At 44.5% G+C, this 12,695-nt stretch overlaps 1 protein-coding gene across 5 annotated transcripts in view; it reads left to right on the top strand.

Moving 5' to 3' along the window:
• Positions 1–12,695, top strand: part of BPNT1 (3'(2'), 5'-bisphosphate nucleotidase 1) — a 217,449-nt gene that overhangs the window by 112,507 nt on the left and 92,247 nt on the right. For all 5 annotated transcript variants that reach the window (XM_085612949.1, XM_085612945.1, XM_085612948.1 and 2 more), the window contains one exon: positions 8,007–8,098. In XM_085612949.1, the coding sequence (XP_085469075.1) occupies positions 8,007–8,098 (92 nt within the window). The remainder of the gene's footprint in view (positions 1–8,006; positions 8,099–12,695) is intronic.

The raw sequence follows: 12,695 nt of genomic DNA, 5'->3' as shown, positions 1-12,695 counted from the left end.
CGTCCTCCACCCTTGAGGGCAGTGGCCTCTGGGTAGTACTAAGCAGTTCTTGTATTTCGGACCCTACCACTCTGTGCCAGGCTCTGGTCTTTGTCTGAATCTTAGAGCCCCCAGGTTTATGGTGATAAGCTGGGGTGGTTACTTCAAATAAGATTCCTGCATGGTCAGTCTAGACCAGAGACATTGTTCCCGTGCAGGTTAGGTACGCATGGTGGGAGAAAACCCCATCCAGAGTGTGTCCTGCCCTATGGGTGGGCTCATTCACGAATTGGACCACATCAGCACTACTCATTATATTTAGCAGGACTCTTGTATCTGGGTCCATGGGGGCTTCCAGATGGAAATTAAAGTCCCCCAGAATGGTAAATGCCTCGGAGCAGAGCCCTTCTTCAAGTAATATCCCAAGTGAGGTTAAAAATGAAGTTCTAGACCCTGGTGGTCGGTACATTAGAATGCCCTTAAAGGAGTGATGGGGCGATAGGCCAACATTGAATGAAAGCGCTTCACAAGCCGTATAATTGGCTGTCTGGAATGCTATTTTTAGTGTTGTGAACGCATTGACCCCAGAGAGTTGTTTAAAATAATTGGTTGATTTTAAGTGGTGGACCTTTAGCTCAAATAACCTGGTCATGCTGCTGTTGGTATTTTGTTTCTGTGATATACCTTGCTATATGGCTTAGGGGTTCTGTTGTCTTCTAGAAATCAAGCAGAGTTAATTTGTTTCTCATGTAGTGACAGAAATTTCAGCAATTACCAGTTAATCTTGGGATCTGTGGGAGCTAAGCTCTTGATTATTTCCGTCTGGCATGTTCGAATCCCCCGTTCATCAAATATGCCAGGATTTATATATGCAGTGAAAGTGTCAAGATGCTTATGCATCTGAATGTTGGACAGCATCTCTGGGCCTGATTTACCATGTTAATTGCAAGAACAAAATTTTGTTTAGTAATTGTAATTACAATAAGTTCAATGTTGCCTTGCTTGCAGTGTAAACAGTTGTTGTGGCTGATTTTATCAACCAGCCTTTTTTCTAATGAATACTCGCCCCCCCCCCACACACACACACATTCCTAATGTGATCTTTCCCATGCTTATCAGATGTTTTTGCAAACAATCCTTCATGCAGAGCCCCATTTCTTCTATTAATGAAAAGTGTTCCAAGCACTAAATAAAAAGGTTTTTTAAAAGTGTCCCCAGGAGGGAAAGACAACAGGTATTCCTACTTATTTCTATACATCATTTTGCACCATCCAGTGATACTTCTGTCTTAGCCTCTTCATTTTTAATCATAAAATGGCAGGTTTGCTTTATAACTAGATTTTGAAACAGGAGCGCAGGGCCATGCAAAGGCGCGCAAGCTGAAGCTTAACCCCTTCAGTGCCCGCCCCTTTCCCCGCCCTGTGCCGGCCGTTACATTAGCGGGCGGGGTTTATGACGAGCTGGACTCGTCATGGGCACAGCGCAACCGCGGCCCATGACGAGTCCAGCTCGTCATGGGCACCGAAGAGGTTAATGCCCTCTATTGCACCACAGATCCAATTTGTAATTGCCCTGAACCTTTCCCTGGTGTCGGACTGAGTCAAAGAGTTTTTTGTAACAATAACAGTTCACCAGCATCGCCATGTCAGAGGCTGATCCACAAGGCTCCACCAAAGTATAAGACTCGAAGAAGTCAGTTCCACTTTCAGCAACTTATATAGGCAGGATATGAAGCCTTTGACTTTTACTCTGTTTTTCATTCAATATTTTGTCTCCTAGATCACGGTTTTATCAGAAATAGTTCCCCTCTTCAATCTTTGGGCTTCCAACTTTATGGGGATTGTTGCAGACAAATTCTTTGGCTGATTCTTATTTAAAGTGTTAGATATGCCTGGGTAAGTCTAAAAAACAGGATTGTGAGACATCTGCATCCGACTGCACCCTAAAGCCATTCAGCGTTTTTTAAGGGTGCGTTAGCGTCCGATTCTGGAATATTTGAGAGCTTATTTTGGCATAATTTCCAGGACTGGTCCAGTTCTGTATTAGGTTCCTGTAGGAAGGTGGAACCTGACTAATGGTTGCCCCCAACTTTTTGCCTGGTATTTGAGTGGTTTTTGACTAGTCTGGCTGGGATCCTGCTATCCAGGACCCCAGCCTATCTGCTTTCTCCTTAAAACTGATGTGAGTACCATAGGTACAAACCAATTGGATACTGAGGATGCCCTGACAGTCCCTTGTAGATGGTACCCAGGGCATGGGTCCCTCAGTAGGCCTACCAGGGCTGCAGCACTTATTGTGCCACCCTGGGACAGCCATACAAACTGACACCACCAGACCACTACTGTAGTCTGGGTAAGGTGGTGCTAGCACCCCTTACAGGGATATAGGTACCCTATATCCCACCCCATTACAACACATATACTCTCATAGGTCACCCCTATAGCAGGCCTTGCTAATCCTACAAGGCAGGGTGCTGAGGTATGTGTGAGGGGGGGACCCCTACCTGAGTAGGGCCTCTCTGCAACCTTCGTAAAATCATTCCTGGGTTGTTTGTAGTGTAGCCATACCATATACTCTTAACCGCATTATAAGTCTATCGCGATAGCGTGATAACTTGAGAATGGCTACACAGAACCATATTGTGTTTGGTGTCAAACATGTAGGAATCCTACCCCCAGTCCAGCCATGGGCATGAGGGCACGATTCCCCCCTGCTAGAGGGGCGATATGGGAAAAGCGGCAGAATTTAGACACCAATTTAAAAGTGCACACGTAGTACAAAATGGCTACTACCCGCCACCCACACGACTCTGGCTGGCTGTTGCTGTGGAAAATCCCAACCTCGCCAGCTGGACATTTGGGCTCCTGTGGCAGGGAGGTGCTAGCACCTCCCCAGACAGGATATGTGGATTGGAACTGTGTGGGTGCACCATATGTTGCCTTTCAGAGTTGCACATAGGCTGCTACAGCGCCTACATTCTGCATACACCGCCTGGAACCGGTTATGGGGCATCCTGCCCCTCGCCCAGGCGGGAAACACACAAAGGGGAGAGGGTATAGCCACCCTTTCCCGCCTCACCTCTCATTGGTGGACACTACTCTGGACACTCCCCTAATCTTGGGGATAAAGGTGAATAACGTGGCCCCAGAGCCTCAGATTAATCTTGGACTTCACAGACTTGACCTTCGACGAGCTGCTGCCCAGCTGACTGAAGAAATCTCCCTTGGGGTAAAGGAGTTACCCCCTGCTTGGCAGGCACCCGAAACACTGCAAGTGATCTGGTTGGAACTTCGCTGCTCCTACGGACTTCGTCGACTCCCAGCAACCTTGAGGTGGGTTTCCTAAGCATCCCAGAGGCCAGTGAGTGTGCACAGCAAGTCTGAGCACCATGGACCGCGTGGGTGCCGAGATTCCCAATACCCCAGGACACCGGCCACCTCTTGCATAGCACACGACCCTCACCAGTGGGGAAGTTGTGCTTTGGCCCATTTTTGAGCCAAGCAGCAATTGTGCCAAAGATCAGCGCCCTAGCCCCCTCCGGTGGCCCGTAGGCTCCCTTTTACGCACTCCATTTTGCTGCCTTCCGCGGTCCCTTGTCTCTCAACTTGTGGGCCCTAGCGGAGGACAATCTCGACTTCCAAGAGTTCCCCTGGTTGCTCCAGGCCTGCTCTACAGTCTCTCCAAAGGAGACCTCTCACAGACCTTGTGGGTCTGCACCAGTAGCTGATTTGTTCATCTTGCGTGGGTTGCGGTTGCCAAGGCTTAGTGGATCCAATCCGGACACTAACACCGCAGCGACCCTCATCCGACGTGGGACAGTCGCCCTCCAGAAGCTGGCCTTCCTTGAAGCCTCCCGGAGCCCGTGGCTGCAGATCCAAGCTACACCTCTTTCCACTTGAAGTACCCGACATTGAAGGGCTCTTTCCTTTGAGCTCCGTGGTCACTGTGCCGTGACCCAGACTCTGTCCCCTCTGCTTTCAGGTTCTTCTCTACAAGATCTACAACTTCAATCTTCACGGTATCATCGACGCTTTTGGCTAGCAGCAGTTTTGTACATTTTCCCATTGAAAATCAGCCCGCGACCCGACATCGAAAACGACCTATGCACCCGGCTTCCCTGGGGCAGGTAACAGTGGTACCTCGGTACTCCCGTGGTAGTGGGCTCCTCAAAAGCTTAACTCTAAGTTTTTAACTTTGAACTCCTGCTAGAAGTGTCTTTAATCTGTTTAAATCAAACCATGACATTCTCCATAGGCTTTAATAGAGATCCCGATAGCAGCTATTTCCACTGCACGCGCCTCCCGTGGGTCCCCTTCCTCATAACCTGGGGTGGATTCTTAAGTGGCCAGCGATCCTAAATGCCCTAGGCATTGTCTGTAGAATTGTCATGGTTCTTATACCACTTTTTTAATATATGGTTTGCCCCCCCCCCCCCCCCCCCCCCCCCGGGCCCTATGATTCCAGTGCTATTTATTGTATCTATCAATGCTTGTTTGAATTGTAACTTTGCCTCAGCCTCATAAAGAGACTTGTGGGATTCTGTCTAGAATAAATACATATATTTTATATATATACCTGTGTGGACTACTCTTTCATTTGGTCAGAGGTTATCTATGGTAAAACAATAAGCTTAACAATCCTTCAAGACTTAGCCTGAAGGCTGCTCTCCACAGCTACCACTAGGATAGTTTTCTTTAAAGGTTGTCTTAAACCTATCATCAATAAGAGTCGAATTGGACTGGTGCAAGGTGTCCCCTATAACTAGGAGACAGCATAAGCCTGGCCAACTTCTCACAGTTCCCTAGAATAATTTGATGAACCGGTCACTTTTAATGGGTCTGTCTCTTCATGGGAGTTAATTTTCTGTCCACAATAGGCCATAGACATTCCACCTGCCAGTGGCCTCTAACACCTAAGTCCAACAGCCTGCTAAACCTCTTTTTCTGTAACATAATAAGGTAGTCTATGGCACCGGATCCATTCACATTAGTGCAAATATTTCAGTTCATTATGTCAAACAATGGATGGTTTTTTGTAAGCAGTCTAGCTGGCCATCAGAATCCACAAGAGGTTGACTCTGAAAGCGTCTCCTTTTTCAGGGCAAGACCCTGTTGAGTCAGAATCATAACCTTTAGTAGGCGCATACTAGGTATTATTTAGATGTTTCCTCACTTAAGCCACTTTTTTTGGATCTACTTGACTCTCGTATCCAAGGGATAAATATGGACCTCAACTCATGGTTGCTGGCTACATTTGATTCTACAAATAATTGGGTGATAATTATGTCTCTGGGTGTGCACCGATGATGATTTGACCGGTCTTCCTTTCTAAAGATTATTTTCACCAACCCTGTAAGGAAGCTCACACTCTGAGCAGAATACTATCCGTAAGACCTAGGGGCAGTACCTGTCTTGCTCGGCATAGTGATCCGGAGGTAACCAAACAGAAATAAGGCTGTTAGCTTCTCAGCCACTCCCAATATGCACAATATGTAGATGTGGAGCTCTGTCACTTCTAACAGTCTGATGCTCTTGTGGACATAGCCAGCAGGTTTGAACTGTTTCATCTCCCCTGCCCAAACTTGCCCCCCCCCCACCCCTCCCTCCACTGAGACACGTAATAGAACACAACTTGTATCAGAGTACACCGAAAGGTGCAACCATCAGACTGTTAGAGACATGTCCTCTCCCAGATCACCAGAACCTCCCCACCACTCTAAGTGCAGGTGTACAAAACTTGATGTTCTTAAAAAAAAAAAGCTGTGGATCGGTGATAGCGCACTGAAGCAAAAGGCTTTGAGAAGGAGTCCTCATTTTCTCTTTTTTTCCTTCCTACTCCCAGACGTTTGGAATGGTAGGCTGCATTTGTTCTTGACTTTCGAAAAGCTGGTCCCAGGGTTTCCTTTTCTGTCTTAACCCTTTGAGATATCAAGCTTGCATAATGCATAAAGTACCTTCACCTGTTCCTACGCCCTGCAGAGAAATGCATGACTCACTCCAGTGCAAATGTTATGAGAGACTTAGTGTCAATCACTGCAAAACAAGTGAACACACATTAAGCAACTTGTACAAGATATTTACAAACCAAAGCATGCCATTGATGAGCCTGAGCATGACCCAGTATCTGATTCTGCATCACTCCAAGGGTTTGTCCACCGTCCAGGTTTGTGTCCACAGCACTCCGTTACACAAACGTCATCAGATTTCCTCACTGGATTGGTAACAGCAACATCTTCCTTGTTATCACTACCCACCAGAGTTTGCTTACAGCCCCGTATATTCAGAACTACTTAACAAATATACTTCCGATGGTTGAGCAAAGATTAATTTGAGCTAGTCCTCTTTGATTCTTGCCCCTATTAACCTGTGCTTCGTTATGGAAGTGGTGCTTTGATAGTACATTTTCCACCAAAGGACCTCTTTAATTTTAAACCTAGACACTATTCCCAAAGAGCAGTACAAATTAAATATTTCAGTAGTTATACATTCGCTACAATAACAATCCCAAACACTAGATTTCTGAAACTATATTTCTCCTCGAGATATTTTATTCAAAGCTTAAGTGCCATGGGGTCATTTATATGTTGATCCCTATGGACGCTATGATTTCTAATGTGGAGTGTTTGCTTTGATTGGTTTTAGTCAGGCTCTAGCAGAATCCTACAGAGTGAACTTGAACTACTGCAGCCTGTTTCTCTATTTTCTGCAAAAACGTACCTTTCCTGTTTTATGCTTGAGATAAAGGGTAATACTCTCATACTATATCCTACATTTTACTGTATTGTTTTGGGAGCCCTGAGAAACTGGACCTGCATGCAGACAAAGAAGTGAACTCCAAAGGTCATAAGGCGAACCTTCTGTACAAGCTCCAGGGAAACAAGCTTCAAGAAGCATTTTCCTGCAGTTGCCCAGTTTTAGCTGCGCCAGCCTTGGACTCTGCTGATGGCCTCTGCTGGAGTGATTCCTGACCCCCTTAGTGCTGTTTAAGCGGTCCTGGAACCCTTGGCTGTGTCTGGTTGGACTTCCCCTACCACCACTGAAAACCTGAGTCATGGAAATGATTTAAATTTAAAGACCTCTGGAGGACTGGAACAAATCACCAAGTTGATCCACCCTAGGAGCTTTGCTGCTAGGCTGAAGATTCAGATTTTTCCTGCTCAGAGCTTCTCAGTAGCAGCTGGCTCGATTCAGCTGGTCCTCATGGAAAAGGTGTCCGACCTCGTTAAGACCTCTTTGGCTGCAGCCTTGTACTACTGAAGGATTCCGTGCTCCAAAACGTGATACAGTGTGATCGTAGAAATCTCTACTGGGCAAAGGTGCTAAAAGTATCTGCTGGGCAAGAAGACTGCCCTCAGCGTAAAATTAGCATTTCTCCTGTTCGGAGCTTATCCCGCCAAAACCAGCTGCTTCATTAGGACAGCATCCAACGCTTATCCGACCTCGTAAAGCCCAATTGACTACAGCCTGCTGTGTTGCCCCGCCATTTTGGGAGTAAATCCCAAAGTAAAACTTCCGACTGGGTTGAACCCATCCGATCTGCTCTCCATTGTAGTCAGCCTCAAATAGTGCTTAGGTCCCGGTCCACCATGACCAATTGGGCTTAATGCTTTTTTGTGCTATATTTATATTAAACTTTAACAATTCATGCATCTGGTTCCCCTTTTTGGAGTTTTGTAATTTCATTCATTCAATTTTACTCTATTTTTTTTCAATTGTTTCAGATTTTTATTGTGTTGTGACTTTATTAATGTTTTGGTACGGCATAAATACTTTACACATTGCCCTAAATTAAGCCTGTCTGCTCTGTGCAATAGCTACCAGGGGGGTTGAGCTCAGGTTAATTTAGTTACTTCATTGGTTCACCCTGATGTGGACTGGGATTATCACTTCAGGTGGGTAGTCACCCTCTCAATTAATAACTCCGTTTCATAAAGGTATTAGGTGGGAGAGAGAAATAACCAATTCTGAAAGAAAAGTGGCTGTGTTGACTACTGACTTGTAAGACTGAGGTCCATGTTTTTTGCGCAGGTCTGCTGGACCACGTCACAGTCTTGATTGGAATTGCCTATGAAGGAAAGGCAATTGCAGGAGTTATCAACCAACCCTATTACAACTATCAGGTAATTAAAACGATTTCTAATTGAAGAGATATAACTTAAAGGCTGTTTTATTTAGTGACAAGGCTGTTTTATTTGGTGACTTGTCCTGCATCGTATTTCGGTGGTCTGTTTTGCTTTGTGAGTGTTTTTTCATATAAAGGGGGTGATCACAACTGGTCCAAAACAGGGGGCACAGTAATATAGCGTATTTTATACTAACTTTACCATACAGTGTTCTCATCCCTGTCCCGTACAATTACAAGTTTTTCACCTGTAATGGGGTCTAAAATGCAGGGATATTTGTTTAGCTGTTGGCTGATATCTTCACGATTCTTTCCATTTTTGACCAGCATTTCACCCAGAGATTTCAGTTGTTTGCAGCAGGTGAAAAGCCCACATGAAAGACTTCACTGAATTCCAGTCGGATTTGAAATTTGACATTTTCTTTTTACAAATAAACACATTCTTACAGCATGTAACAGGCAGCTCCTTCCATATTCTATCCAACAAATTGGTGTGAATCCTCTGGAGATTACATTAAAATAAAGTGTTAATCCGAATTTGTAAAGCGCGAACTACTCACCCTTAAGGCGCTGGGGGCCGTCTTGGAAATGAAGTGAGCTATTGCCCAGAGTCACATGGTTATGAGCTGAGCTTCCGCCGGAGCCGGGGATCGAACCGTGAACCCTGTGCACCGAAGTCAGCTGCCCTGGCCGCTGCACCACACCTCTCCACAGTGAACTCCTGGCCGTATGACCCTTAAAATGCTTTGAAATGGAGGCTAAAAAAATTCTTGAATAATGTTCTGGACTTCTCTGAAAAAGAAGCAGATAACCAAAAAGAAAGATTGAAAACACTTCATTTTTTTTCGGAGTTTTATATAGCGCAAACTTAATCTGAAAGTATCCGAGTGCTTTACATGAGCACCAGTTGCGTTACAGACGGACGCATTCATTCTGTTGGGCAGAGGGAGATTAAGTGATTTGCCCAGAATCACAGGATGCTGAGCGTCCCTGTTGAGACTCTAACCCGGTTTGCCAGCTTCGAGGTCGACCGCCTTAGCCGTTAGGCCACATCCTGTCCCCAGCTGGACAGTGAAGCTTGCGATTCTGCAGCTTGGATATTATAAATAATTATAGCAAAGCCTTTTTTTCCAGAATTAACATTTAGTGCCTTTGTGCCGATATGTCACCATGTTAACTGTGACCATTTCTTCCAACCGTCACTAACCCTAAAATACATGTCCTGGTGATGACCTTGAAAATAACTGACTGGTGGAAAAGTCAACAAGATTATGGGCCTGATTTAGATCTTGGTGGTCTGATCGCCGACCCACTGCCGCGGCAGTCTCTGAAGCACCGTTGGGCTGATGGCAGTCCGCCCGCCCTATGTAGATGTATAAGTGATAGACAGAATACCGCTACGGGGGCAGTCTTCCGTGCTGACGAACCGTCTGATGTTGCGCTGCACTGCCCTCTACCAACATACACACACCATGCAATATATACCGCACACACCACCAACGCATAACTTCCAGTCCGTCAAAAAGGGGTGCCGGTCCGTCGCTGTCTAGCTGCAGCAGGACAAGGGGGACCTGGACGAAGGAGAGGAGGAGGAAACCACAGCCTGAATCCCAAAAAAGGTGAATATTCACCCCGTTTTGTCCATTTCCGTTGACTTGAAGTAGGGGAGATTCCCGTTGGAATTCCCTCTGAAAGCTAGAACCAAATACCGAAGGCGGTCATCCTGACTAGAGTCCAGCCATAGCCTCCTACGGCCCATCCTGCCAAAGAGGGGTGGGGAGTGAAGTCCTGGTGGAGTTGGCCGGACAGCAGCAGTCTTCGCCCCCATTTGTAATGCAATGTCTAAATGGGGCGGTCGGACCGCCAGGTTGGCGAGTGGTAATACTGCCAAAAAGCCCACTCCCTCGCAGTGACACCAACATCTAAATCAGGCCTTATGGCAGAACGACTGAGTTCTGGTGGAGGTTTGGAACAGATCTGTGTAAGTAAAAAAAATACATATATATATATATATATATATATCATTAACTCTTCTCTGCTTATGCAAGAGTTCAATGGACACTCCTGTATGCTTAGTAAAGATTTTAATGGCTCAAGCGACGCATTTCAGCTTCCACCTTGATCATGCTCAAAGAAAACATTCCATTTTACATTTCATATATAGAATTTGAAGTGATAAACATAGAAAGTGGGCATCACCCAAATAGTGTATTTACAATAGTGACAATCATGACTGCCATTTTGACACAATACAAACTAGTATACACAGCATGCTTTGCTTTACCCTCCATTCCTGTGCAGAGCCCAAATGAATGTAGCCTGCACTCGAAAAAGCGGTTTATGGCAAATTCATAAATCCTCCATATAAATAAATGGGACCAATAGAGCGCATGTATTTCACTAATCACTCACAATGTCTGTCAATGCATATTATTGAAAAATACATAACAACAAATTAAGCCCAAGTAGACACACATCATACTTTGCTTTATATTTATATATATATATATATATATATATATATATATATATATACATATTATTCATAAAGGATAACAACGCCATGTGCGATTTTTAAATTTTATTTTTTGCTGCCACCAAACGCGTTTCGACTGTAAACAGTCTTGCTCACTGGTTTACTGTCGAAACGCGTTTGGTGGCGGCAGAAAATAAAATTTAAAAATCGTACATGGCGTCGTTATCCTTTATGAATAATTAATAGGACTCGGCTCGAGGAGTCCAAGCAATGACGCAACTCTCGGTCAGGAGGGGCAAAGAATAATCGAGGGAAACGAGACAAAATATATATATGTGTGTGTGTGTATATATATATATATATATATATACATATATATATATATCTCGAATCCTTCCCAGGACCCTGGCCATCTGTTGTTGTATATACACACCTGCACTCATGTCTAACTGATATTCTTCTGTATGATCTCTGGGGACACTGTGGGCAGTCAATATCATGTTTTCAACTGTACCTGCATTAAAACGTTTGTTTAGGCTAGTCTTTTCCTGTTTTCTTTATGCTTCATTTAATGTGCTTTGTAATTTAATTGTTCCTAAATTTATGACACGTGATTACTTGAAATGAGCCAGTAGTGAACCGTTGTGTTTGAAACAACCAAAAAGTGCATTTCTGGTCTTGGTTGTTAATGTTTTTACTTAGCCTTCTATTCTGTGCTCAACTGTTTCTTCAGTGATCTGCCGAAAGAATGTTAGTCTGCTCAAATTGCAGGCCAATCAAGTTTCATTTTATTTGCTGCTTAGATGTTCTTTTCACTGAATAAAAGACTTAAACTGGTCTTAGTTTACAAGATTAGTTGGTACAAATAAACACCCTCTTGAACAAGTGACTCACAGATGTGCCCACAGAACAACTTTCTTCTTTTAAGACTTTTCTTCTGGACCACCAGGGCTGCAGTAATATCTGAGTCCTTGAGTAAGTTTGAGACTGCATGACTGTTCTTATGGATACTTCTACCTGCAGATTCTTCACCTGTAGAATAATCCCAGAGGCCAGACTGGACCCAAAAACTTCAAATCTCTCACATTGCCGGTAGCATGCGCTGGCTCATAATAATACTTGAAGCTCGAGAATTAAACGGAACTATAAAAATGTGTTGGTTCTATGTTTGGTTGACACGAGTGATGTATAAACATTTTTTTAAACCAACCCACAGGAATTTCGGCCATGATGAGTAATAAGCGAGTTACATTCTAGCTCGTTTCTCGCTCACATCACGTGACTGAAGTAGGGGTATTCACTTCCGGATTGTATTCAGTTTTTAGGTTTCGCCTGGCGTTGGAGTGTGCATGCGCTCCTCGCCTGCGAGAGCTATAGTCATCAGGCAGTTTGAAGAAGGGGTCTTGAAGCCCCGCCCCTCATTTGCATTGGGCAGCGTCAGCATTTATGTTAAACGCTGGCTTCCCATTGAAAAGGAGGGTTTTTGGTTGCCGTTCGCCTTTTGGTCCATCCGGACTGGCTTGTCTGCTTTGCGGCTGTTGCAAAGCAATTTCTTATCTTTAGGAGGCGTGTTAGATAAACACGCCGTGAGAACCAGTCTGGATGGGCCGTCTCAAAAGTAGACAGGACGCCGCGTGTTTATTTTTGCATCGCGCTTACACTTTAAAGTGAAAGCGCGATGCAAAAATAAACAGCAGCTGCCTGGCGAGCGCTTGTTTAAAAAGGCATAAGGGAAAATGAAAGAAAAGAAAAAGAAAAACTGATCTGTTTTATGTCTGTGTGCTATAACAGTGCATAAACCCTGATCTGGAAAGATGTATTATTGGCTACTCTGGATGCGAAGTTTCCTTTGCATGCGAAGTTCCCGATCTTCACTCTGCAAATATTGTCAAGTTTCACAATATACCTTTGCGCTCGTAATCAGAATTGTAATTTGCACAGTGATATCATTTCCACTCTAGAGTGCTTGAAGACGTGTACAGAATATTCCTCTGTAACATTTCGTCTCGCAAAGATTTCTTTCATATTCAGAATGGAAAATGTTTGTTGATTTTTTTTTTTCCTGCATTCTTGTTAAAGCCTTGTTTTTTTTTGTAAGCGATGCTGTGCAGCAGGACTA

This window comes from Triturus cristatus, chromosome 6 (assembly GCF_964204655.1).
Source record: "Triturus cristatus chromosome 6, aTriCri1.1, whole genome shotgun sequence".
Lineage (NCBI taxonomy): Eukaryota > Metazoa > Chordata > Amphibia > Caudata > Salamandridae > Triturus > Triturus cristatus.
This window is presented reverse-complemented; position numbering and strand designations above follow the sequence as displayed.